Genomic DNA, 27665 nt, shown 5'->3' on the forward strand with positions numbered 1-27665 from the left:
AATTATCCCTCTCCCATTGTTTACCAGGAAGCAGGGGTAGAGAGGAGAGGAGAGAAGCCTCAAAATGGCCACTGTCAGGTGGAGGGATCCATTTCCCTGCCAGCGTGGGGGTGGGGGTTAGGGAGAGAGAGGGAGAGACAGAGGGACCATAGCCATGAAGCACGCTTAGAGGGAAGGGAGGAGCATGATCGCCTGGCAGTTGGGATGATATGACATTATACTAAAGGTACAGCTCTGACAGTGGTTAACATTTGTAATGCTGACATCATCCGTTAAGAGGTGATTGTCAGATCTCTCAACTTGAAGCAGACAGTCACTAGTTGTCTGTGTATGAATCCCAAAAGCGAACATTTGTGCCAAAATCAGCGCTGTATACATTTCTAAATGAATTGTCATGATGTTCGTGCAGTGCTGCAAAGACACGCACACACACATGTGTATGCTTAATGCCACAGTACTGCAGGTACACTTCCTATTTTTAGCGTGGAGAAGTGAAGGGGGTGTGGGGGGGTACATACTCTAAAGGTCAGGTGGCAGAGAGAAAAAACCGACTGGGAACAAATGATGCACTAAGCGAATGACACTCTGAGGTCCTGCTTTAATATGTATGTATCGCAGGTTGATGGCTGATTTCATTAGCGCTTCTCATTGTTATGCATAGATTGTCCTCCTGCAGCAAAATGAATATTGTATTCACATGCGCGCGCACACACACACACACATATATGCACGCACACACATACACACACAACAAGTGCGATTTTCAGGGAATACTGTATGTTTGCATCTTGCAGAAAAAGACTTGAAGAAAAGGGTGATGTTTCCACAGGCTGTTATCTGTGTTGGCTATAATTAAAACAATTTACAGAGCTGTCATTTTAACACAGGTTTCGGCGCTGCTGTGGACAATTGCTGTCAGGTAGTTGGTGTGATTATTTAGGGGTCCTTGCTGATGCACGCGAGAATTATTTCCAAAGCGGAAAAGAAAAGCTATCTTTGTTCAGATGACTTGAGCAAAATAAGTCATGTCATGTCTGTGGGTTCAGATTACGTCACTTCAGTTTACCTAAATCCTGTCTGTGTGTGTGTGTGTATGTGTATGTGTGTGTCTGGGAGAATAATATGTTTAGTTCTATCAATTAGTTTACTGTAAGCATTTATGGGACTATATGATAATATTTGCACACGGAGAATACATGTGGTGAGTGTGTGAAAATGCCTGGCCACTTTTTTCTAATCCTCCAAGATGACTGTGTTTCAGAAGGGATTCCAATCCTTAGTGGGGCATGAGCAAATGCTCTGTGCTAGATATTAATAGCTATTGTGGGCGGAAAAAGGAAAAAAAAAAAGCTTCTGCATTTTTCCATATGTTTTGTAAGGAAACAGTCCAGATGGATCATCTCTTGGTCTGGAGCTTTCTCTTTCTTCAACCCAGCTCAAATCCAAGTGGTGTTGGACGTGCCAGACACACACACACAAACACACACGCAAACACACCCCAGTGCTCACACTCCTCCCGTCTGAAGTACAACAGGCTGTTACTGATTAACATGTCTAAACTCAGCCAGTTCAAAAAGCCACTGCAATTCTTCTTCCAGCTTACCCTCATGGATGACGTGACAGTCTTTCTTCCCAACATACCTCACGTTCCCCGCAATCACCGAGATATGTTTGTCGCCTTTCTGTTTGTTGCCTGAGAAGCCATGTTGGCATGTCTTCTCACATTACACACTTGGTTTCATCCCCTTAACCCCGTAATTCTCAGCCTGCATGGGCCGCCTGACCTCTTGAGTCATGGATGTTAGACTCATCAGCATCACAGGAGACAGAGTTGGGATTTATCCTGCCAAATAATTGTAAGCATGGTGGACAGGAATAAACTTTTTTTTTTTATTTGGACATTTAAATACCTCCAGTGATACTCTTTCTGAATGAATTTTAACTCTCCTTGTATTGGTTTTTCAGTTCTGCACTAACGTAATTTAAAAGTCCCCCTTGAGAAAGCAAAGCACGCACACTCACTTCTTCTTTCCTGAGTTGGCGCATGTCCGAACAACCGCACGTGTAGATGCATTTTGTAGTGTGACAGGATGCCACATAGTTGGCGTTTACCAGTAGGCTGGAATTTCAGGATAGCACGCAGAGAGATAAAGTCAAAGTGTCGTTGGTTAACTCACTGTCTTATCCTGTTTCTGGGCCACGGAGCATGAAGGGTGTCTGTTTATGACACCCATACATGCCATGTACGCATCACTTACATACACCACTTTACCTTTGCTAGTCAATTGATAATAAAAAAAGAGTAACGTGAGATGCTCCTAGACATGGGTGCCAGCACAGACAAAAGCTGCAGTCTTGTCTGTGAATGCATCTAAGTTTTCTTTTTATGACACATCATTTCTGGAACCAGGAAGTGTGCCACAATGACTGACAGGATGTAGGATGATATTGTGTAGGTGTTTAAATTGTGCTTTTAGAGGTCACAGTGCCCTTAAAATAGATTTTGAGCATATTATTGGGCGTTGCAACAAGTTAAAGAGCAAGCTTTGTAAGTGTTGATTGTTCGTAACCCAGTGGTGCTATATTTACATGAAGAAATCATGAAATTCACTTAGTCAGCAGCGGAAAAACGAGCTTCCTCTCCAAAACCACCCACACCGCTTTCAGCCTTGTTGTGACTTGTTTGTCTGTCGTTGGAGGATTTTGACTTCTTCCAGAACAATTGCACTTAAACACCCTCAGTTCCAGAGAGGACAGGAGCTGGTTTGGTTACACGGCGGCAAAGTAGCGCTAAAAAACACAAAAACACCAGCAGAGCCCGTGAGACAGAAACTTTGAATACACTCTTTCTCCCACCCTTGTTGTAGCCTCTTTCTGTATGCATGTCAGGTGCATGCATGCTATTGTTACTTTCATCACTGGTGTGTGTTGTCATGTGCAGCTGTTTGCTCTCCAGTTAGTGTAGTGTGCAGTGAGTTAGTGGAGTTACGGCTGTGTGGAGTTTCTCTTCACTCTGAGCTTCTCTCTGATTTATTCTTAACATCTGTCTTTGGCAGGTGTGTGGAACCACAAGGTCCTTTCTTCTGAGCCTGTGATGTAGCTATCATTGCGGGCAGTGTGTGTCTGCGTGTGCGCACACTTTTTGTGCAAAACAACAGAGAAGGCCTTCCTCCACCCCCTCCTTGGGATGAGTCATATTTGAGCTCTGTGTAATCTAAGCCCGTGTTTCATGTGTGTGAACAGACAGACCCTGAGCAGTGGTCTTGGTCCTGACTCCCTCTGGGGCACTGAGTGGGTGAGACACAGCTATCAACAACAGGCCCAGGCAGCTTCGGTTTCAGCCTTGCTACACAAGGAATCTACTCGTCATGACACAAGCACAGATACACACACATCCGCACAAAAAAAACAAGCAGACATTCATGTAGAGCCAACACTATTCTTTGCTCTCCTTAACTCCTCCTGAAATAATATCAGGTAACAAGACGGGGGCTGATGGCAAGCTTTGTGATTGGCTCAACTAAAAGGAAGTGTTAGGATCCAGAGGGTGGACTTATGGGTCTAGTTTCACATGAAAAGACAGTTGAACACAGGTAACTGCGAGTGTCAGTGTGACAGTGTGCAAGTGCATATGAGTGTGTGTGCGTATGTCATGTGTAGATCCACCTGGGGGAGTGCAATTGCAGCACAGTAATGTCAAAGCTGGGTTTGACACAGTCGACAATGGAGACTCAAATATTTTGGCTTTTTATATGAAATCACACAGGGGAAGTGTGGTGACACAGGAAATAGGGCCATGTCACGGGAGAAAAAAAAGGAGCACTATTTGGTGGATATTCTGCACACCATTTCAAAGCACCCCATTGCTGGTGTGACTAACTCTTTTAAGGCACAGCTGGACTTTTAAAAGGGTCTTCAACATTTGCCCCCAGGAGGGAGGAAAATGTCCTGGATAGAGCCACAGAAAGGTGATACTGGAAAAATGAAGCTGTTTCCCATTATGATACTGCTTTTGTTATATAAGTGTCATGTTTTATCACACTTTGAACTGCACTGAAAGGAAAGTGCTTTTTTTCCTAATTCCTGTGAAATATTTAATGAAATTTAGTAAAAATTTTGCTTGGGTGTGGAAAAAAATAGAGGTTTTTGGCACATGCTGTCCCAATTTTGCCATTCGATAACACTGGAAGGGTATAGGCAGGGTCACATTTACAAGAACACAAGGATTGGATGATAGCACTTTCACTTTGGGAATGTCATGCCTTGAATCTTTTTTCTTTTTTGCCTTGACCATTTATTCCGAACTGCATGGCATCAGATGTCACAATGACAGCACAGAAGGACAGAACAAACCATGTCAGAGTAACATTATGCATGCCTCGAGGCAAACTGTGGTGACCACAGTGTTGTACAATTCTGGTCTTAATCTCAGCTCACTGAACTGTGAATTTCCTTGAGTTGTCTCATTTTAAGCCAGCTCAGATGCAGAAACAAAGAGGTCTTGTAATAGTATGGTCTTGCTTTCGTGTCAGTTTCTTGCTATCTTTTGTTGAACATGTACCTTTTACAGTTTGTTGAAGGTCAGACTAAGTTTCTTTGTTTTGTTTTTTTTGATGTTCGGTTAAAAGAAAGAAAAGAAAAAGGACGATATCTTTTATTTTGAATTTGGAACAAGTGAAAATTGTTTTTTGTTAGTCACATGCTTGCCAGCTGCGAGCATTTTGGCAAGTTACAAAGCAACTTGAATAATTTTTCTCAACAGTCATAAAAACAGAAAACACATACTTTTTTCAGCAACATGCCTTATTGTTGCAATTACAGGCACGTGCGAAAATAAACAACATTTGGTTAGTCTCGATGCCCGTTTATGGCCAAGATGCGTTCCAAGTGTGCACAACTTCTCTGATTTAATCCTGGCTCGGGTCCTTTGTTGCATCTAACCCCCCTCCAATATGTTTGGGCTTTATAGTCCTAAAAAAGAAAAACCTCTTGTCTTTACAAACCTCTCTCGTTATTGGGAGCAGCAGACAACATTACAAGTCTTTATGACACTACAGCCAGCAGTAAGCATAGTGACTCGTTGCTGCCTGGTCCTTGTTAAAATATATTTAGATCACTGTTTATTTTATCATGACCTCGCCTAATTACATAGCGTGTTGTTGTTACAGTATAGTAGTGTTTTGGGGTTTTTTTGTTCTCTTATAACATCTTTTCACATCATCGTTAACACTCCTGTAATAATGCTGCACCAAGGTTTTTTTTAATCTCCACAGTTATCTCATGTTGTATAATTTGTAATTTTCACTTTTTTGAAGGTGAAAATTACATTCTTGTTTCTTCTAAAACAGAAATTTAGCAAGATATTCATATCTTTGTATTTATCCATATGTTTATATTTTACTGCACATTAGAGCCAAACCATTTCAGCATTGTCTCACATTGCAATGTTTGATCCATCACTCATATAAACAGTGAAAAGATGGAATAAGTAGATAAAAAATGTATTTGTTTTGAAAGTACAGTATGTAACGTTGGAAAAGTCTTGAGCCGCCACTTAATAATTTGCTTTATTGGCCTTGAGCAATACTTCTTTATGTGTTCTGAATTTCATTCAAAGTTTGTCTTTGGACACTGGTCATTCAAGTATAAAAATGGAATCACACAAGGGGTAACCGTGTTGTGTCTGGACAAAATTTACCAAAGATCCAATTTTTAAATTGTGATTTAAGCACTTTTTTACTAGCAGCCCTCATAATTTGTTCCCATTTCTTTAGTTGAATCTATGAAAAATGCCAAAGAATAGTTTGGGAGCCATAAACTACTAGTGCATCAAAAAGGTGATTCTTAAACAACTGTTAGCTGAAAACATGTCATATTTCAGCATGATGTGCAGTGCGTGTTTTAAAAAAATAAACAAATGGAGGACAAAAGACGAGCTGACAGGCCTAAAAACTATCTACAGCACATAAGAAAAGACTGAGCTATGCCAAATTAGACAAGAACTGGACTGAAAATCACTAACAACAGGTCTCATGGAGTGAATCCAAATTTAAAACTTCTGTTTGAAATTGTTTCAGTTTCCCCAAAGAAGGTCAGGAGAAAGGTACCACAGTGAATGTCTTTGGCCATGTGTAAAACAGGCGGAGGCTCTGTCATGGTTTGGGGCTGCATTACAGCCAGTGGTGTTGGAGATCTTGACAAAATTGATGGAATTATGAACACAGAAAAGTGCTGTCAGATTTTGATCAAGCATCCAATACCATCTGGAAAGCATCTGATTGGCAACATCTTGCCAGTGATCTTAAACACACTGGCGATGCAGTAAAAGCCTACCGGGATAGAAACACACACAGTGGAACACTTTCAGTCATGGATTGACCTCCCCAGAGTCCAGAGCTAACCATTATTGAAGGAGTGTGGGATCATCTTGACAAAGAACAGAACAAAGGCAGCCAACATACAAATAAGAGCTTTGAATATCCTTCGAGAAGCCTGGGGAACTCTTCCTGAAGACTACTTAAAGAAACGAGAGGACAGAGGACTTTTCGATGAGAGTTCAGGCTGTGTTAAACTAGATATTGACTTTCAAGGTTGTTACAGTTGTACAACACCTTTTTAGTTTTTTTCCTTTGTGCTGTAATTATATTTATGTTTGCACATGCTTATAAATCACTGCACCTACTTTCTATTTTTTTTAACAAAATGTAAAGAAATGAGGGGTGGCTCAAGACTTGTACAAATACAAAGTTGCATATTCTTCTATTAATAATATTATTGTGTGTTATTTCATTGTGATTTTACAAGCTTTTTAAAAATTATTTTTAACCAACTCACCCAGTCAATAATTGCACAGGACCGTTGGTCCCTGAAGTTACGCTGAAAACATGTAGCTCAATATTGAATAAACAAAAACCTTACAGTCACTCGCCCAGCAAATCAACACGCACAAGCTTGCCAGGACATCTGTGAAGTCTTAAAAGGGACATAGAAAACAAGTCAGCTTAATGTATTGCTTGGTTTGTCAAAGAAAAAAACAAGGAGTGTTGTCACGCATCACATGAGCTCCGAGTTGTGCGTTGGCAAGTTATAAATAAAGTGATGGGATTGTTGAAGATTTGCTCTTGATACAGTCTTCCTTCCTTCCTTTCCGTCTGGAGCAGGATAAAGCGGGAATGAATGCCAGGCTTTATTTGTCTGGAACTATTTGCCCAGTTCATCAGGAAAGGTTGAACTAACTGTCACTGTTAGTTTACAGCAACTAATCTGTGGTGTTCATTAGAAAACCTACGCACATACAAACATTTTCTGCCCTCTGTGCTTTGGCTGCATTTTGTGATTCTTGTGTAATATGGATGTAAATTAGTGGCTGATATCGCAGCTTATGTGATTGCGTGTGTTTGTGTTTGCACGTGTGTGTGTGTGTGCCTGTGCGTGGGCATGCACATTCATGTGTGTGTGGTAACAGCACAAAGATGTCCCAAGGGTTTTTTCCCCCTTTTCTCATTACAAATGCTAATGTCACATTAATGAAATCGGCTTAGTTTAAGGTTTATAGCGTAGCCTACACTGAGAGATTTGGCCTTGACACTTCCCACATATTTCAAGTTGAATCACATTTTTTTTCCTGTGGGCATACAGTTAGAGTTAAACTGGCCCTGAGTGAAACTTCAGAGGTAAACTTTAGGCCACGCTTGCCAACCTTTGTCATCATTGTAAATTGTTGGGCCACAGGCTGCCCGCTGCTCAGCTTCCAATGATGAGCGCTAGCTTAGCAACAGCAGTAATGGCTTCAATGAGGGTCTGGCTAATGTAAACATTGTGGTAATGTGCAAGCGGCGGTTTGTGGAGTCACAAGCTGTTAATCATTGCTCAACAGAGAGCTTGTCAGGCACAACAACATGCCAGAGAGTTAATCATAGTTATAGATCCCTCCTTTTATGCAGAGGACATATTTAACAGCTGAGTTTCTAATCACTTGGCCTTTCCAGTAAGCACGTACAGTCATATTAGCAGCCATGATTCCAAGGGTCAAAAAGAGAGAGAGAGAAAAAAACAAGAAGCGAGTAAACAGCTGCTTTAAAATGCACGTATCTAAAAGAATTGTTTACCATTACGCGTACAACCAGGGACATTTACTAGGTTGTTGAATCATAATGTATTAATTTCATATTGTCATACTGTCTAGCATATTGAGGATGAGCCGGTGATATTTCTGCCATTTATACGCTTAACACATCAGTCTTAGTCTGTTTTTCCCACTCGAGTGTGATAGGTAGCATTTTCTAACCTTTCGCTTAGGTTTTACTTCTTGCCTCAGTTTGAGTTTTTTCCTTTTTTTTTGGGAAAAACAAAGGCTTAACCAGTAACTGTGAGAAGACAAGATTGTTCTTTGTAATTAAAAGCCAATTTTGTAAAATTGATTAGATTATGCTAATCAGTGGAGATAATATCTTAAAAGCAGTGTGAGGAAAGGAGATAGAGGGAGTGTGAAGAGTGGAAAGGAGTGACAGTCCAGCCGCCATTACAAGCTGCTGATTTCTGCAGAGTGCTTCATAAAATGTCAGAGCGCTTCTCCCTGAGCAAGACACTGAAAAATGGCAGCGCTGTGATGTGCTGGCACCTCACCTGCTGCACTGTGTGCGAGTGTGTGCATGTGTTTGTTAGAGAGCGAGAGAGAGACTGAGCGAGAGAGGAAGAGTGTAAGTGTGTGTTCATTTGTGCGAGCGTGTGCTTGCTCCTGTGTACATGCCTGTATGTGTGTTTTTACATCTGTGCGTGTGTGCGTGCGTGCGTGCGTGCGTGCACGTGCGTGTGTGTGTGTGTATATGTGTCCACGCTGGCCTCCCTCCCATGTTGCAGTGAAGCAGAACAGAGTGGCTGACTGCCTGCTGCTTTGCCTCCCTCTCTGTCAATACAACACCATTCTCCTCCAGCCAGTCATTTTCACATGTTTAACATTAAGTAAAGCACACATTTGAACAGAGGAATACAGCTGATTGACATATTGAGTTTAATGCTGGTGGATTTTCTCCCATCACAGCTTACTGTAGGTTGCCAGATTGTTGCTCCGAAGACTACTCAGTGGCTTTTTAGACCTTCACCTGATTGCAGTGTTCAAACACAGATGCAACACCATGGATTGCTCGCCACTCTAAATACCTGTAAACATGCTTTCTTTTCTGCTCCCTTCTGTTAAGAGCACCTCGAACCTCATTTGCACTTTAGCATTTGTCTGTTTGTGTTGAGAAGAAAGCAGTTAATGAAGTCAATTTGTCAGGTGTTGCTAATGTTTTTAATAAAAAAAAGAAATAAGAGGAAGTGTGAACAGTGGAGCACGAGGGGAGAAGGACTGGGCAGGAGAAAGGTGTTAAGGTGGGGGTTTGAGATAAGCCAGAGTTGTGAGCAGTCATTTCATTAAGCAGTAATTGCTAAGTGAGCTGCTAACTATATACCAAACCTATGATCTGGGATGCCACTGGCTGCATGGTTCACCCATAAGAGTTTTTTTAGTTTTTACTGGCCATAACGGTCATTTAAACCAAATTAATTTATTCTTTTCATGGACACTTATTTTCTGAGCCCTGCAATCAGCAAAGGAAGGAATCTGAAGACTGCGGCAGCTTTGTGCGGTTGAGAGGAAGAGTGAAAAATTAGGGTTTGTGACTATACATGTCTTTTCATTTCTGTCAAATAACACATTATGTGCTGCAGTAGCAGCATCAAACAAAAAAAAAAGTGACTGGTAGTCTTGGATAAGCTATTCCAGCCATCGCACCACTTATCCGAATTCTGTCACATTTACACAGTGATATCAGTTATCTCCTGCAAGTAAAGTTTCAGCCGAACAGAACTCTAAATGTTTTTCTTCCCATGGAAATGGACAGGAGGGCCTCAAACAATTGCTCAAGCTCGACTGGCCGCTCTCTGGCTATTCCATTGTTCTGTCACTGTCAGTTTGTTTTGCTATTTGACATGCATGTCATTTGCATTATGCATATCTGGAGTACTGCGCTCATTTTCTCTCCTCCCCCCCATCTCCTTCTCTCTCACGCGCTCCTTTTTTGCTTGATATTCCCCAATAACTGATGGTATTTCCTGGTAGTTAATTTTATTTCCTGCATTCATTTAAATATGTGCGTTTGTCTTATTACGATTTTGTCAGTTAAATGGTAGTCAATGTGGGTAAACCTTGTTTTATGGCATAGATTGTGTGTCATTTCACATCACTGGTGTCGTACATAACATGAGTTCAACAACATGCAATAGATCAGTGAAATAGTTACAAATCTGTTACATTTTGTGTTGAGTTAAGCCATTACATCACAAGTTATTGAGGAATGCCATCATTACAAAACAGAGCATCAAAGCTTGCACTGATCAACTTAGTCTGAGGGAGATTACACATTGCACTATTGACACAGTGTCTGTTAAGATTAAAGAAAAATGACTGGATATTAGATTTTACAGCCTTTGCAACTTCCCGGGCTGATTCCGATTTTCTTTCTAGAAGTTTTAATTGACAGCATTAGCGGTCATTTTTGTGACCTTTCTGTTCATAATAATTAATATTAAAGCATTGAATGGAGGTTAGACGTCTCAGTCCAGGTGAAAATGAACTGCAATATCTCCCACTTCTATCATGTAAAGTGTCTTTAAGTCTGTAAATAAATCTGGAAAACAAAAAACACGTATTAAGGGGGGGGGGGCACTGTGAGACTGTGTTCAGCTGCTTCTTGTACCTTGAAAAGTGTGGATTGAGCTGGGATCATGCTAAGTTTGAAGAAGAGATCCTCCTGCAAACCTGACCTGTTCATACATGAATTTTTATAAGTGTAAAAACAGGGAACCCACCAATTGCTTCACTGACAGATTATTGGCTGCAGCATTAGCATTACGAAGTAGGTCAGATACAATTAAAGTCCATTATGTATACATACCATTTCGTTTTGTGGTAGAAACATCTTTTCAGGATGTTGGCCAATCAGATCATCAGAGAATGCAATTCAGTTGAGCTAATTCCACTTACTTGCCAAATAAATGGTGAATCTCTACTTAAATACTTTGCTACTCAGCGTTAGTTTGCTGTGGCTCTTCTGTTTTGGATCAGTTTTGCTGTAGTCTTTTTTTTCTCTGCATTCAAAACACAGGACTTAACAGCATTAACTAGAATCAAAGTTAATATTTACAGCAATTATAGTATTTTTTCACTGCTCTCTTTGGAAATGTCGTCAGAAAAATTAGATATGATTATTAGATTTTGAGATGATTTGTGACTTTGGAATTGTGCAAACGTCTGAAAAGGTCTCTTTAAATACCGGAGAATTGCATCTGCTGGATTTGATATGCAGGATGTATTTTGTGAAGTGAATTGTTATTCTAGTATCTGAGCTCAATGTTTTAGGCCTCGAGGTACATTTTTTTGCACATCATCAGTTTGGCTCTGCACTGAGTTACATACAAAGCTCTGTTGTGAAAGGTGAACTAGCACAAATGTAAAATGATGTCAGTGTTTTAAATGATAATTAACCTTAAAAGGCATTGGCTCACTACTCACTTTGCCTCCACTGCATCTGTTGGGTGTCTGTTTGTGCATGTGCGTTGCATTTTTTTCGTTATTCTGTGCTTCCAAAGTCCTCTGAAGTCATTATAGATTCTTGTAGACACATGCAGCCAGTGGCGAGCAGATCTGGTTCAGTCTACAGAAAAACAGTAATGAGCATTGAGACTGGCAGATGAGTGTGAGTGGCTAGCAGAGGGAGAAGGGCAGATTCATCAGGGATGATTGCCTGATGCACACTTCTGGTTTTTTGATGTGAAGACCCTGCTAGGTTACCATGGGGAGAATAATTAGCTTTGGGTGGATGCAGATGCGAATGAGCGTAAGAGATGGGAATTTTCTTATTGAGCTTACTTTATGATACTTAGAATGGTGCATAAGGGTGTGCTTGTGTGCACACAGATACACACAGATTATCCTCTTTTTTTTTTTGCAACACTTGCACACAGACACACACTCACTATCCTCTCTTTCTCTTCTATTTATGGCCAGGAAATGGGAGTAGTGCTATGTCTGGTTGAGCTGAGTAACACTATTCTGTCACACATAGGTTTGACATCAAACACAAGTGACAAGCCTATCCTATTCCTCTCCACCGAGTCATCACCATGTCCCAAAATCACATTATTGTCACTGGGAACCCAGCAGAGACGGATGGTGAGTAGGGGTGTTGATTCCAGCCTTTGGCATCTACAGTATGCTTGAAAAGGCAAATAAAGCCATTTGGCAAGAGCTGATTTCTTGTCATTTCAAAAATATACAGAATGCGTGTGGCACGCCATTTGGTTTTATACTTTATCTAAAGCCTCTTACCACTGCATGGATGCGTGTATGTGTAGGGGTTACACCAGGGCCCGGTAAATACTAAGTCTGGAAACTCTTCTGTCACACGCCACACTCTACCATTTGTTGCACACAGGACCATATCATTACCTTTTTTACCTGGCAGGCAGTAAGCAGCTCTAGCGTGGTAAGCTTCAGTGTTACATGAAAGCAGGCAGGCAGTGGTGTGGCTGTAATAAGACCTGTGGCCAGCACCACTGCCAAGGCTAGCTGAGGAAGGGTGAGAGATGGTGCCCATCCCCTACATGCCCCGCTCTGCCATCTGTCACTGGGCAGGAGTGGTGCCGAGGGAGGGGTCTGAGTCACTCTAGTTGTTGTCACCTAGACAGGCCACACTGGGGCATGCTGTCTCTTTGTACTCCCTTTCAGGCATTGGCACAATGCTCTGTGAGTTCACCATGCAGTTATGCAGTTTTTGTGCAAATCCAGTTTAATATGATTATTCAGTTATTTAGTGTTCTGTACTTTTTGTACTTCATTAATTAAAAAAGAAAAAAGTGTGTAATGGAGTGTCTCAGTGATAAAACACTCCAAGTAAAATAGAGCTATAACAATTAGCTGATTAATAAAGCCACACAATCAGTGCTAAACCATGATGTAACAGAGTACACACTGTCTCTTTAAATGTTCTCTGAGTTGATGTTTGACATGGGACAAAGGTTGTCACTTTTTTTCTTTTTTTTTTGCCAAGATCCCTGATTATGTCATTTCCTGGCTGATGGTATGTATGCAGAGAAGGAAGGGGAGGGGTGTTGGTGGGGGAGAGCAAAGGGAGGAGAAATGGGGTCAAGCAAGCTTGTGCGTGCATTCGGTCAGCATTCATTGCCAACAAGCATGCAAAGCGCAGGCATCCACATCCATACGAACATGTCGTGCCTACAAAAACATACACCCACACGAACCTATACGAACACACGGAGAGATGGGAAGTTCAAGCAGTGAGGCTGAACAGCAGCTTTACGAGGTCAGAAATAAGAGATCTTCTTGCTGATTCAGAAAGTGTCAATGATATCACTTTGGCGAACACTAGCGCAACAGAAAGTACCGCTTTGTGTGTGTTGTGTGCTATGCCTTTTGGAGAAGAGTGATTCACCACTCACTTACTGGCTGTTTTTCCCCTACCTGATAACCAATGTGTCTGGATATTAGACTTATAACAAGCATTATTAATTCTCAGAAAGACTTTGACTGGCTGTGCGATAAGTCAGTATGGTTGTTTTGAGCAATACTAGGAAAAAATAACTCTGTAAAACTGATGATTACTCACTCCAATTCTTTTTGTTACCAACAACCTTCATCATGACACACTTGCTATGTTGACATTTTTCTTTTCTTTTTTTTTTTTGGCTGACTGAACACAGAGGTCTGCTTTAGACACAGTTGCACATCACAATAAAAGGTAGGGAGCGAGAGATCTGGAGGGGAGAGTGAATGTTGTAGAAGCAGCGATGATATACTCTTTGTTGTCTATGGTGAGGAGAAAAAAGAAAGGGAGCTGGGAGCCGCTGTGTGTGTCTTTGAATGAGGTCAGGGCATCATGGGGAATAATGCATTTCCCTTCTCTTGCGCCAGGCGCTCCTTCCATTACGGCTGGAGAAGAGACATTGTGTCCACACTCTGATTACCACTGATCCATGCTGATGACTCTGTTGGCGGATTATCTCAGTTAGTATCAGCCATCTGTTACTGTGTGTATGCGTATGTGTGTGTGTGTGTTTTGTGTGTGCGTTGAAGGGGTGAGGAGAAAAGGGGCAGGAGACACACAGACACACACGGGAGGTTGAATAGTTTGAGGATGCGACACACACTCACACACATACGTGCCCACAAACACTTCCATAGGCACATGCATTGGGAGCCTTTTGTTAAACCGCCGCATGTGTAACAGAGCACCGCTACATACACGCAACACAGACACACAACACCACAAAACAAATGCATGATGTAAGGCCGCGATACCGAGCAGCACGGGCCACCAAATGCACTCACACTATCTCTCCTTTATGCTATTCTGCCCTCCTTTCAGATCACACTGACGTGTGAAGGCTCCTATATGAAGGCCAAGTGCAATCATAAAACTGCAGAGCTGTTTATAGCTACACTATCTCCTGAAGGGCCGCTGCGTCTAACCACTATTAGCCGCATGCGTTGACAGCTGGGTGCTGTGTTGTATTTGTGGACGTGACTGCGAATCCGGTGCTGGAACACATCTTATAAATCATAGTTCAGCTATTAGCATAAATTCTCCCTCTCCTTGCATCTGCGAGACCTGCTGTTTCTGGTTGCGGCGTTCTCTGTTGATTGGTTGGTGTTGTTCAAGTCAAATTGATTTAGCCGTTCACGGAGATTATAACGCTTGCCTTATACCGCCACTGTGGTGTGCCGTTAATTACCTATAAAATCAAGCTAATTCTGATGCTAAATCCATTTTAATTTCTCATAATTAAGTCAGGATTGGATCCTTAAATACCTTGGCGCTCCATTATTGTTGCAATCATTGTTGTTGCTGTGCATTTGGTGGTACATTGCTGAGCCCAATCTTATTATTGTTATTAGATTTAATTGCTCTAAGTGATCAGTTTGTAGTTGTCAGAGGAAGATGGACTCGCCCCGCAGTCGTTTCTTTCCCCCCGCTGTCCTTTCTCTCTCTCTCTTTCCGTCTCTCATCCCAGGAAGAGGCCCTTTGAGAGATTGTGAGAGATGAGAGGAGATGAGGGGGAGGGTAGCTCTGCTTTACACCTCTGCAAAGAAGGGATTGCTTTTTTGTTGTTTGTTAGGGGGGGAAATCAATTCTGTTCACATCATCACGTTTTGACAAGGCGAGGCATTAAGTGCAGATATTGAGAAACGACAGAAACGGTTTACAGGCTGTCCTTCATCTTCTCCACTCTTTCTCTTTCTTCTGCCTTTCCCACCTCCCCCCCATACCCCCTCTACACCCCACAACAAAATCAGAGTATATTGTCTTGCTTATTCCTTTTTCCTTCTCAATCTCTCAAACTCTCTTTCCCTCCCTCTGTCTATGTTTCTCCCTTCCTGTGAAAAGGTAGGGAAATGATCCGCTTCACTTACCAGCTGACACCACGTAAGCCTGCTCGTCCTCCGAGACACAAGCCTTTTGTTTTCATGTGCATTATGATAATTATGAAGGGCCACAGCTCCTCTCCATTTTCACAACACTTTTGATGATACTTGCTTTTTTTTTTTTTGCCAGACGCAAATACAGAAAAGTCACTTTTTCTTTAAATCTTGTGGAAGAATCCTTTTTCCATTTTTTTTCTTTACACCCTGACCTGACATTTAAAAGGTGACAGCCAGAGTGAAGGAGCATAGAGTGTGACAGCCATTCATGCAACAAAGTGTGGCACAGAGGTAACAGTTTCTTTTTGGGCGGGTGGGGTGGGTTTGAAATTAGGATAAACTCCCCATCTTCACTCAGCTGGAAATGTATTCTTGTAACTAACATGTAACATTCATTCACTGCCCGTTAAGGTTGATAATTTGTCTCTTTAACCCACATCCTGTCACCTCGCGTGAGATACAAGTCAAAGGACCTTTGACCTTGCTCTTATTTGCACAGCCACCCTCTTTTTCACTGCAGCAGTGGCGGGGATGGCTGCCCAAGTCCGATGGCACACCAGCCTCCTCCCCGTGGACTGCAGCAGGTTTTCTTGTCATCCGCGTCTCTCTCTCTCTCTCGCTCTCTCTCTCTCTTGTCAGTGTTGCTCCTGGCGAAAGGCTGATACTTGATATTCAGAGGATAGCAGCTTTTGTCTCAGAGATTTAATCAGTGGCTCTGCTCCCACTGCAGAGGAGAGAGGGAGGGAGGGAGGGTGGCGGAGGGGTGGCAGGAGCGAGAGAGAAGGCGAAAGAGAGAGGGAAAGAGAGATGGAGGCAGAGACTGTTTATGTGTAATGACACAATAACAAAGCCTGCCTGTAAAACACAATCTGCAAACTGTGCTTTTGAAGGGGATTTTCAGTCCTGGATTAGTGTCAGGCAGAGGGATATGGAAAAGGAGAAGAGAGAAAAAGAGTCAGGTTGATGTGATAGACAGGGGAGGCGATTTTTGTGTATGTGTGTGTCTGTCTGCAGTGGGGGCTGTAATGTGTGAACGTGTGTGTGTGTGTGTGTAAATGTGTGTGTTTTATATTTGTTTGCCTCCACAAGTCAGCGGTTGTGTGGGCATAGCCACATTGTGTTCTCAGTTGTAAGCAAAAGGGGATTAAAGCTGAATAATGTAAGTAAAATATTTGGCTGCAGAATGGCCAAATGTTTCTTGTAAGGGTTTGTGTTGTTGGTTGGTTGATAATGGCTGGCATGGTAACTCTGTGAAACCGATAATGGAAAAAAGCTACCGTGTTGGTTAATGCACCAATCATCTAAAAGCCTATCCATTTAGTTCTGGTTCCAAGTGAAAGGAGGCAGAGAGTAATGCTGTCTTTAAAGGCCTCAAAGAGCTCTTTTAATTTGAATGACTTTTTTTTATTTTTTATTTTTTATCAGGGTTGTGTAAAGGGATCCTGTTTGTAAAACGCAGGTACAGACACGTGTGAGTTTCCACACGCGTCTGAGTCCCCGCGAGTTACAGGAAAAGTGACAAACGTGTTATTCGTCTATGTTGTGTTTGACATTTTGCCTAACCTTTGTCATTTCAACTGTCCCACTTCAAACTCACCAGAGCAAGTTTCTTGTAAAAAGTGGCCGTCCTGCTGTGGAACAGATTCTCAGCAGGGGCATGTTCCTGCATCAAAATGTGAAACCTGCTTTGTTGTCCCTTATCAGAGTCCTTAAACATGTCATCCTCCGTCCTACCCCATATTGAATCAATAGAGGCTGGGAGCCAGTGAGCATGGCTAAATGGAAATATTGTTCAGGGGAAGTGAGATGTGAAAGGAAAAGTGTCAGGAGGTATGTGTGTGTGTGTGGGCGTGCTTGTGCATGGGCGTGCTCGAATGTGTGTGTTGGGGGGGCACAGTATGCAGTTGTGTGTACGCATTTAAGTGTATGTGTTTGTCAGTGTACGGGTGGGTGTGCTTTCCTATTGTAACCCTGCTGATTGGATTGTGTTTGACAGATATGGAGTCTGGAGAGCGGCTGGTCTCCCCTGCGCCCACCCTGTCTGCTGCTCGCACCTCCTCCCCTGCGGCCTCTTCCTCATCCTCATCCTCTTCTTCTTCCTCTTCGTCATCGCCTGCTCCGCACTCTAAGAGCAGCCTGGCCCCGAGCCCCTCAGCACTGGGATCCACCCTCAGCGCCTCTGGTAAGAAACAGTTGTGTCAATCTTCTGTCTCTGAAACCGTGCGTACAGAGGAGGAAAAATACCAACACACGGGGCAAACAGTTTTCACATAACCATAACAAGATGCCCCGAAATATGGCCACCTTCATGTCTCGATAGCATTCAGAATCTTCCTCATTTCTTTACCATGAAAAATGAGTTTTTTCCAGTGTTAATTACACAGTTATTTTGCAGCCGGTGTGAATACACCTCTCTTCCAGTTACATGGATTTCTCTTTTTTTTTCCTGACAGCTTGGGTTGCAATTGAAAAGCTGCTGCATTAATGAATCCCAAACAATTAGGGGGCTCTTTTGTGTGAGAAACACACACATGCTTCGCCATGTCTCCTGACAACCTTCAGCTCTCTGGCTCCAGCTGCCTCAGAGTCAGGCTCAGCACGCCACTGTGCATGGATGCATGTGTGTGTATGTGTATGTGTGTGTCTGTGTGTGAGAAAGAGAGAGAGAAAGAGCCTCTGCCTGCATGATTTAACATTTGTTAGCCACTCAGTGTCTAGTCATCCCTGTCCAGCATCCAGCCGCCTTTCTATGTATTGGTCAAAGCCATTAGGCAAAGAGGAGTGTGTATATATGGTGTGAGTGTGTGTATCTGTTGTATCTCAGTGTGTTTTTCAAATATCCCTTGTGTGAGAGTGAATCATTTGCTCATACTTTCGTTCTCCTCATCTCTTAATGTCTTGCTGTTTTTGCTGTTTTTTTCGTAGGCCTGTTATGCACACACACACACACACACACACACAAACGCACACAAACACACGCGCAAACAAAACCACCATCGCACTGAGTAGGGAATAGGATATCTAGCTTTCTCCATGATTGTTGTGTTTTCTCTCTGTTACGAGAAAAGGAAGAAGTAGAGAGGATAGAAAATGAAGCCTGTTGTTTTGTCCTCCATATCCTCAATGTTGCCCCAAAGAAGAAGCCATTAGGAGTGTCTCCTTCTTATGCATTATAAATCCCTCTTATCCCTGTGTGCCATTACGCGTGCTCAGATTTTCTAGATAAGCGATTTTGGACTGAGCATCAAATGAAATGCTGAGAGGCAGACTGTTAGCTCTGAACTTTTGCTGTGCTTTGTGGGAAATCAAGCAAGCAGTTCGTCTTCATTTCACACACGGCGCCTTGTTCAGTGTGTGTGCGCTTTAGCTCAAACTTGTAGTGGAGTAAAGCCTTTGCAACTTGAATCACAATTAAAAGCAAAAACATTCTCATGCAGAACAGCAAGAACATGTCAAGTGTATATTGTGAGCAGATACCATCGGTATAAAAATATGTTAATACCGATATAGAATCATCACAGACTGTGCGGGCATCGATTCATCGTCCTTTGCCTGTGTGCCAATAACACTTAAGAAAAAGAATCTGAAGAACGCATGAAAAAGTAAAAAAAAAAAAAGAAATACATGGACTCCTGTTTATGTGTGTGTGCATGTGTCATTGATGAGGATATCACTTGGAGAATAAAAGCTGATCTGCGCTTGTAGCACTCTCTCCTTCTGGGATCAACTCACGGATGCAATTAACTTAAATCTGTCTGTGGAAATTTGATTGACTGCAACAAACAACAAATTAATCCCCCTTCGGCAGCATCCAAACATGAAAAAAGCAGGCGGTGCAGTTTGTCAGAGTGGAGGAAGGATTGAAACAGAATGAGAAAGAGGGCGAGGGAGCGGGGGGGAGAGAGAGAGAGAGGGAGAAAGGGGGGGTGAGGAAGAGCGAGTAGGTAATCCAAGGTATGTCTTTCCCGTGCCTCTTTCTCGCTTCAAATTTTTAGATTTAATTATTCGCCTTCTGGAAGCCCGCATTAATATTGAAAAGGCATTTGCAGATGTCACTTTGTGTTGCCGAGAAAAGAAGGGGGTGTGCGGGGGGTGGGGGAAGAGAGGTGGGCACCCCAGGCATAAGCGAATGCTGTGGCTGGCCTTTCTGGGGGTTGCATTGCAGTCGTTTATCTTCGTATCCACTAGCTGACACTGGCAAGGCGGGCTCTACATATTCAGCATATTCTAATGCCATTCAAAAGGCAGATTTTGCTGTCTTGTGGCAGAGAAGGGCCTTGGCGCCAACACAAAGGGCTATACTCTCATCCTGCCAGCTTTCCTGGTATGGCCACATACGTGCAAACAGTTGGATTCACACTCATTTCATAGTCTTCTCTAGTGTTTTGGGTTTTTTTTCTTGCTATAGAGCACATGTAACTGGCCATACTATTAGATCATGTACTGCATTAGCTCTGAAAACACTCCTCTTCCGTGTCACTCTGCTTTACATTTCTGTGTGCATGTGTATAGTAGTTTGACATTTTCATCCGCACTGTGCACAACACTTTCCTTTTCTTCAGTCATCACTTTTTCTTTCTTTTTTTCTTTTTTTCTTTTTTTTTGCATGTGTATTACCTGGCTTATGCAGAGGCATCAAGCAGACTTGCTCTCCTTTTCTGGAATAGAAATTGAATTTGCATGAAATATGCTCACACCAAATTGCATCTGACTCTGGGAGGAGGTAATACGTGGCAGTCGCCCCTGCCAGAAATGATTGTGCTCAGGAAAACGCTAGACGATGATGATGTTGATGAAGTATTCTTCTCTGCTGAAATTGAATGCCAAAAGGATAGAAGGAGGTTAGCTTTTTACACCGTATGCATGCTCCTCTTTCTCTCACCGGGACTATCCAGTCTTTGTTACCGTGCGACATATTCTGACAGTCATTTTAAACTAAAAAAAAAAAATTGCTATAAACAAGTGGCTCTATGCCGGAATAGGATTATGACAGCATGGTCTGTAATCTAAATGTGCATGTTTCATGGTATATGCGTGAGAGTCAGATTGAAGTGCTGGTGTGTCAGGCTCAGAAACAGTATGGCTGCCGTTTAAATTTAGGTGCAACGAGCACTCTGTGAAAGCAAAATTTGAAGTTAATTCTTCTACACACACAGAAGGCAGTTGTTCTGTATTTAATTCCTCTATAGTCAGGTGGATAAGAAGCGACATCTTCAAAAGCTGTTTAAATCTAGTTTTTACACTCTGTCGATTCTTACATCAAGAGCTCAGAGATGTAATTGAGAATAGTCTTCTCAGCCTGTACAAATAAACATATACAGAGCTAACAGTAGGGCAGTAAGGTGTAATAAACAACTGTCAAACCAGCTGTGCACTAATGTCAAAATTGAACTTTACATAGCACAAAATATTAAATATGTACAAGTAGTAAAATTTAGTCTTAAGCATTTTTGTCACTTCAAAGCAAAATTTATCTTCTGCGTGGAATTCATCTTTTAATCCTGTCGTATAGGAGTTGTTTGTCACTATCTCAAACTGAAACAACTGCTTTAAAAAGCCGTTTAACACTATCAGCTATCAGCAACAAAATAATTCCCGTAACGAATGAGCAACTTGTCCTCTTAAAACAGCTGTTTACTTACTTTGTTTTATTTTAACATCTGAAGATCTGGCGGAAATGCATCATTTCTCCTTTTACAGGACAGTTTCTGGTAAAGGGAACATGTCAATCTTTAACTTAAAATTAGATCAAATGGTGAAAAATGTTCTGCACCTGTTGCTTTGTTTCACTGTGCCATTGAGCTCTTATCCACACCCTTTTATTGTGGAGTGTACTTTAAAACATTTGGACATGTCCTTCTTGGTTCGGATCTATCTTAGGCCGTCTGTTTGGAGCAGCAGGAGAGCAGCCCTTCATTGGCTCCACATTGTCAAGTGCCTTCCCTCTGGTCAACCACCCAGCATTTGGAGCCCTCTACACTGCCGGAGCAGGCAGGCCGGAGTTTGGAGGCCTGGGCTCTCTAGGCATGTCAGCTGCTCTGGCTGCCCATCCCCAACTAGGAGCCCTCTCTGGTAAGAGGATGACATTTGAATTTTGGGTAGCAGTTGGTTAAGGGGACTATACCTTTAATCTTCTCCTCTCGTCTCCTCTCCTCTCGTCTCCTCTCCTCTACTTTCTGACCCGACAGAGTGGTGGCGAGCTGCCGAAGCCCATGGACGGGGAGCTGCTGCCTTTCTCCCCTCTTTCATCGGCTTTCCCCCATTCTTCGCCCCTCACATTCAGTCCAATCACAGCGCCAGTCCTGTTCCGATCAGGATGCCCGGCAAGAATAGCCATGCTGCACCTAAAGGTACAGCGCTGTCCCGGGAGCTTCTTTTCATTGCTCAGTCTTCCCCCTAACCCTCCCATAATCACTATCTGTGGATCTTCTTCTACAACCTAAATCCACTTTGCCCTATGATGAGATTTCTCTTTTTCAAGCCAGATTTAATGACTTTCAGTCCTCACTTAGTGATTCTGTTAACCTCTATCTCCCCGCTCTTTCCCTTATGTTCCCTCTCGTAATCTCTGTTTCTGGCACTCTTTTAATTTCACAGTATCTTTTAATTTATCTTTTATTATGTAAACCACTCGTGTTGGGCTTGCGCTTCGCACAGCTCGCATGTTAGATGAGATACATGTATAAATCAATATTTTTATTAGCCTTATTTCAATCTGCTGTTAGTTCCACATATTCCATTATCGCTTGTTGGAAAGTTCTTAGGAGAGATGAAGCTGATTAGTAATACAGCAGAATTTGTGTTTCTAGGGGTGAATGGTGCAGTGAATGGAAGTGGGGCCTGCCCTCCCGTCACACAATCAGGGAGCTTTTCTGCGAGTCCGGCTCCTGTTCAGGCACCAACCAAGCCAACCAAAAATTCAGACCCTGCTAATAGCCAGCGTAGCAGCCCTCAGAACAATCCCACAGAGATGGTGGAAAAGACGACTCAGAAACCTAAAGAGAAGGTCAGTGCTGAGATCAAAATTACTCCTTAATTTGAAATGAGCCAGTTTGTGTTGCATAGTGAAGCTGATTTTTACAATGCCTTTTTTTTCTCAATTCAGAAACCAAGGAAGAAGACAGCTGACACTTCTATGGTGAGCAATAGTGAGTCAGGCACATCATCAGACAGCTCAAGTGACGGGTCCCTCAGCAGTGATCTGGAAGACCTAGCAGAGGATGATGAAGATGATGATGACGATGACGAGGACGACGAAGAAGAGGACAAACACAGCGAACTGTCTGACACAGAGAAGCGGACAAAGAAGAAAACAAAGGTAAAGAGGAAATGTCCAAATGAGTAAAAACAGGAAAGTGAAGGTGAATAGAAGGAGGCCACTGCGCCCTCAGCTGCTCCACATGGTGCACTTGACTGCACTTGGTGCGCAGTGCTTTCATTCACTAAAATAGTGCCCACAATGTTGAATGAATTAAAATAAATTATCGCATACCACAGAGAGAGCCTTTGTTCTAACAGTTCTTTATTTCATGCCCGCACCAGGTTTTGATACCCAGCACTGGAACTGCAAAGAATGACAGACCACTCTCTGGGGATGCCAACAGAAAGAAAGGCACCCAGGCCCAAAAGGTCCCCTCCAATCCCCCGACCCTCGTGCCCTTACCCTGCTCTGTCTCTCCTCCCGCCTTGTCCCAAACCTCACCGCTGGCTCTTCACAGCTCCAGGTCCCGGACAGAGGGACCACAGCAACACTTTAGTGTGATCCAGTCCACTGGCCTGGCTGCCAACTCAAAGCCCCTGGCACTCCTCACTCAACCCCGCAGGGAGTCGTCACCGTCTTCCTCCCCCATAGCGCTCACCACATCTCCAAAGGCACCGTCCAGCACCACTTCTCCCAAACCTCCCAAGCTGCTGCCCTCCAACTCCCCTCCGCACCTTCCCCTCTCCCTCTGCTCCTCCCCTAAGCCTCTCTCAGTTCCCTCTCCACCCCGCTCGACTCTCCCGATGTCTACCTCCCCAAAACCTTTTGGTTTGACCTCATCTTTAACAAGCTCCCAGAAGTCCTCACTGAAGCCACCAAAGCACTCTGTCTCTGGCACCGCCAAATCCAACAAAAGGAAACTGTTGGAAGCTTCACTAGCGCAGATCAGTGAGTTCAGGCTGCGACAGGTAAGCCTGCCTGATAACATCAGTTAAGTAATGTCATTCACGCACACAGTATCCTGTCAGAAAAATATTGCTGCACACTCCGCTTTACTGATTAAAGTTACTAACAACAAATTGACAATAATGAAATTATTCAGTGGAGCTGAGTACGCAGTTAGATCTGCAGTTCTGTTTATCTCTTTTCCCTCATCATTACCATACCATAACCAGCCTCTCCCTCTCTCTCTGTTTTTTTAAAATCTGGTGGCCGTTTTCAAAATTTATTTAAGACAGAATCCAAACAGCTTCCAGACAGCTACAGATCTGTTAGTGTAGCTGCGCAGTCAATTAAAAAGAAAATCATAACTGTTACAGTTTCTCTTACATACCAGTCTGGGATTTTATATCAAAGGGAAACAAGTGCCAAACAGCCTCATCAAAATTAACATGGCCTGGAGCTGAATCTCACAGCTGCAAATGGACATCAGTCAGCATCTTTGTTTTGTATAGTAGATGCATTACTTTTGTTCTTTTTCTCTTTTTACTTGTATTGCACTGGGATTGTCATAGAACAGCAACTAAACATCTAAGCTATCTGGATACAGATGTGACAAATTAAAGGAAAAAAAGAAACAGTGATTGATTCTGTGCAGTAAGGGAGTCTGGTCAACCTGTTATGGTATGAAGGTTTTTGCTGGCACTGTGGTCCACTTGTCCTTCTAGAGGGCACGTCAAGGTCACTGTGAGTCAATACAAAGTTGTTCTGAGTGGTTATCTTTATCCTATCATTAAAGACAAATTGAATAGGATGACAATTCTCACTCGATGGGGCACAAGGCATCACCAAATGGTTTGAAGAGCATGAAAATGATGTGAGATTATATGCTGTTACCTTGACAGTCATTAGATCTCAATCGAAAATGAATAACTCTAAGGATTTTGGGGTTGACATGTGCAAAGCACCAAATAGTGGAATATCTTTTGGAATATATGCGTTTCCTTTCAGTAGACTCCAGAGTCTAGCACAAAGTGTTTGCTTTATGGTAGCTTTATGCTGGCTTTTCCTTTAATTTGGTGTTATTACCAAGAAGCTTCTTTTTGTATTTTTTTCTGCGAATGTCACGAGTTTCTGTTATGATGTGGGGAGAGGAAAAAACGCTTGCATCAAACTTTAATGTCATCGCTGCTATTGTGAACTATGACATTTGTACAAAGGGGTAGTTGCCAGTTTATACTGACCATCAGAATTATTCAAAACATTTATTATTCAGCAGTTTTACTGTTATCCTACAGTGTTATAGTAAAAGCACAGGAGACCTTCCAGTTTAATTTAGCACGTATGTTGATAAAGATTTCCTTCCAGCTTTCATAGTGTGTTGGTTTATTTGATGATCACTTCCGCAGCCAGTAGTTTGCAGCGGATGCTGGCCAAGCATGCTTCATTAAGTTAAAATCTCCTCTTTTATGAACATTGACTTTTTAAAATTTTAAACTTTCAAGTTTTTAAATCATATTTTTCAGATTTGTTTGACTAATTTGCATTGGGTACGTTTCGCATACTGCTGTAGAGATGACACAGATAATGCCTTTAGTCTTGTTACCTTCCTGAGGCAGCCATTGCTTGTGCACGGATTCCACTGTATTATTTATGGTTTTCCTGATTTCAGATGAAATGCTGTAAAAATTGACATTTGTATTTGCTTTTCACTTTACAAATTCGATTTCCCCAGATGAAATATGAACGACAGCACCGTGATCAATAAGCTAAACTTATTGGGATCAGCTTATTCTGTAGAAATCATTTCCCTTTTTTGTTTTTACCAGTATAGAGAAGTTTACAGCAAGCCAAATTCCCCCTGTGGTTTTCAGCACTGTTACTGTATTTCATGGTCTGTGAAATTGATTTGTTTCACTTCATATCACATCCAGTTGAAAGTGCAACATTAAAGTCTAACCTGCCTTTGCTTAAACACCGATTGAGCCAAGCTGGTCCTCGCTGTGAAAAAAATAAAAACAAATAAAAAAAACAAACCAAAACAAAAGGCAAACATGTCTAGCTGTATGGTGATAATGATGATGGAGCTTTTCAAATGTGCAGACAAGTAATTACAATTTTAGAGAGATACACAGTGTCTCTTTTCTGTAAACTTGGCCGAGAACAATGCCTTTGGTTATTGCATTTATGTTCTTTTTGTTTCCCTAAAAGAAGCTTAGACACAGTTAACTGTACCAGTGTTCAGCATTGTAGTTTTGTCACCTGCTCAAACAATCAGCAGTGATGTGAACTGACAGCTAAAGCAACTCCACTTTGTCCCATTTCTTTTCTGTTTTTTTTCCTAACCTTTCTTTGTTGTTCCCATTCTGTGTTTCCCTCTCTGTCCCTCCCCCTGACTCCATACCTCTCCTTGTTCTCTGCCTCTCTCCTCCTCCTCCTCTGTTCCCAGACTCTCATGTCCCAAGGGCAGACGTTCCCAGCTGAGCTAAAGAAGCAGCAGCAGGGGCCAAACAAATCTCCCAAGAGGACATCTCTGTCTTCATCGCCATTGCCACCCGTCCCGCCTCCTCCACCCCAGAACAATCACTCCAACCTCTTCCTCTCAAGTGCCCTGCTGGGGCTCCCTGAACCCCATCACCCAAATGGAGTCATCCAAAGCACCACTCAGGACGCACCTTTGGCCCTCATCTCCAAACCTCGCAAAGACTCTGCCTCTCAAGGCAAGTCCCCTCAGCGTGACGCTGATGCTGGGTCGATGCCTGTCAATCTGAGCACAGGGGCAAACAGGACCCAGGCAGCCGGCCAGGCTGGGCCTCCGTCACAGCCCCCCACTACCTCACCCCATGCTACAACAGGCCATGGATCCAGAAAGAACAAGACCGCCAAGGGGAAGGGACAGACACCAGGGCTAGGACAGGGACAGGGACAGGGACAAGCAGACCCTTTAGCTGCCTGGAAGGGCTTCTCTCAGAACCATCTGGTACAGTCTCTAGTAGATCTGTTTCGAGGTGGAGAGTCTGGGATTGGGATTCCTGGAGTTAGTATCCCTGGAGTTGGAATTCCTGGAGTGGGGATCCCTGGGACATGTAACCCCACAGCTGGTCTCCCAGCCAACAAGGAATCTGATGACTCAGGAGATGATGATGATGAGGAGGATGACGATCTTGAGGAGGAAGAGGATGAAGAGGACTCAGATGATAGTCTGTCAGGTTGGTACCTTCTACAGCAGTGAATGTAACTTTCACAATTAAAAAAGGAGCTGAAGATAAAAATCAGGGCTGACAGCTAACCACTATATTAATTACGGATTACTCTTCTAATTATTTAGATTAGTCAGTCAGTTTAATACCAGTGCTGGAGAGGAACCACAGGTCAAGCTGAAGTTACTATCATATAGGACAAAGAAAAGCATTACAATCTCACAGCTCAGAAGCTGTGATTCCTAAATAGTGTGCATTTTTGCTTGAACAAAAAATAATAACTCTGAACAGTTCTTTTAAGTTGTGTTTTGGCAGATGAACTAATAAAATAATTGGTTATGTCTGTGCAGTTGTTTAAGAAAATTAAAAAAATCCAGTCATTAAAAAAAGATATTAAATGCTAATCCACTTTGGTGACTTGATGCCTCTCTGTTTTTTAACTCCTCACCTCCTTTGCACACTTGTGTCCGATTTCAGAGTCTGACACCAACTCGGACAGTGACATCTCTGGGAAGAAGGTGAAGGAGTTAAAGCTGCTGCCATCTGGATCATCTAAGAAGGAGATGACTCCCCACAGGCTAACCAAAGGCCCAGAACTACTGAACACCTCAACGAATCACACCGCCACCAGCTGCTCACCACTCAACCTCCAGGTCATCAAGACTCCCACCATTGCCACCAGCTCCAGTGCCTTGGCCTATCACAGCTCTCCAGGCTCTTCCTCCTGTAGTCTAGCCTCTCCGTTAGGTAATGTATTCAAAATGCTGGATTGGGAAAAGTATTAAAGCAAGAGGTGAAGGATGAGTTTTAGTAGGCTGTCTCTTGCTGGATAAAAAGTCTTTTC

At 42.7% G+C, this 27665-nt stretch overlaps 1 protein-coding gene across 15 annotated transcripts in view; it reads left to right on the forward strand.

The window, feature by feature from the left end:
- Positions 1–27665, forward strand: part of baz2ba (bromodomain adjacent to zinc finger domain, 2Ba) — a 68102-nt gene that overhangs the window by 20067 nt on the left and 20370 nt on the right. For 14 of the 15 annotated variants that reach the window (XM_025905408.1, XM_025905402.1, XM_025905391.1 and 11 more), the window contains exons 3-10: positions 17478–17663; positions 21362–21553; positions 21670–21831; positions 22291–22487; positions 22587–22799; positions 23024–23650; positions 26071–26830; positions 27299–27568. In XM_025905408.1, coding sequence (XP_025761193.1) covers positions 17480–17663; positions 21362–21553; positions 21670–21831; positions 22291–22487; positions 22587–22799; positions 23024–23650; positions 26071–26830; positions 27299–27568 — 2605 coding nt within the window. In that variant the 5' untranslated portion in view covers positions 17478–17479. The remainder of the gene's footprint in view (positions 1–17477; positions 17664–21361; positions 21554–21669; positions 21832–22290; positions 22488–22586; positions 22800–23023; positions 23651–26070; positions 26831–27298; positions 27569–27665) is intronic. The other variant, XM_025905413.1, reaches the window with a different exon arrangement.

The sequence above is a fragment of the Oreochromis niloticus genome, linkage group LG1 (assembly GCF_001858045.2).
Source record: "Oreochromis niloticus isolate F11D_XX linkage group LG1, O_niloticus_UMD_NMBU, whole genome shotgun sequence".
Classification (NCBI taxonomy): Eukaryota; Metazoa; Chordata; class Actinopteri; order Cichliformes; family Cichlidae; genus Oreochromis; species Oreochromis niloticus.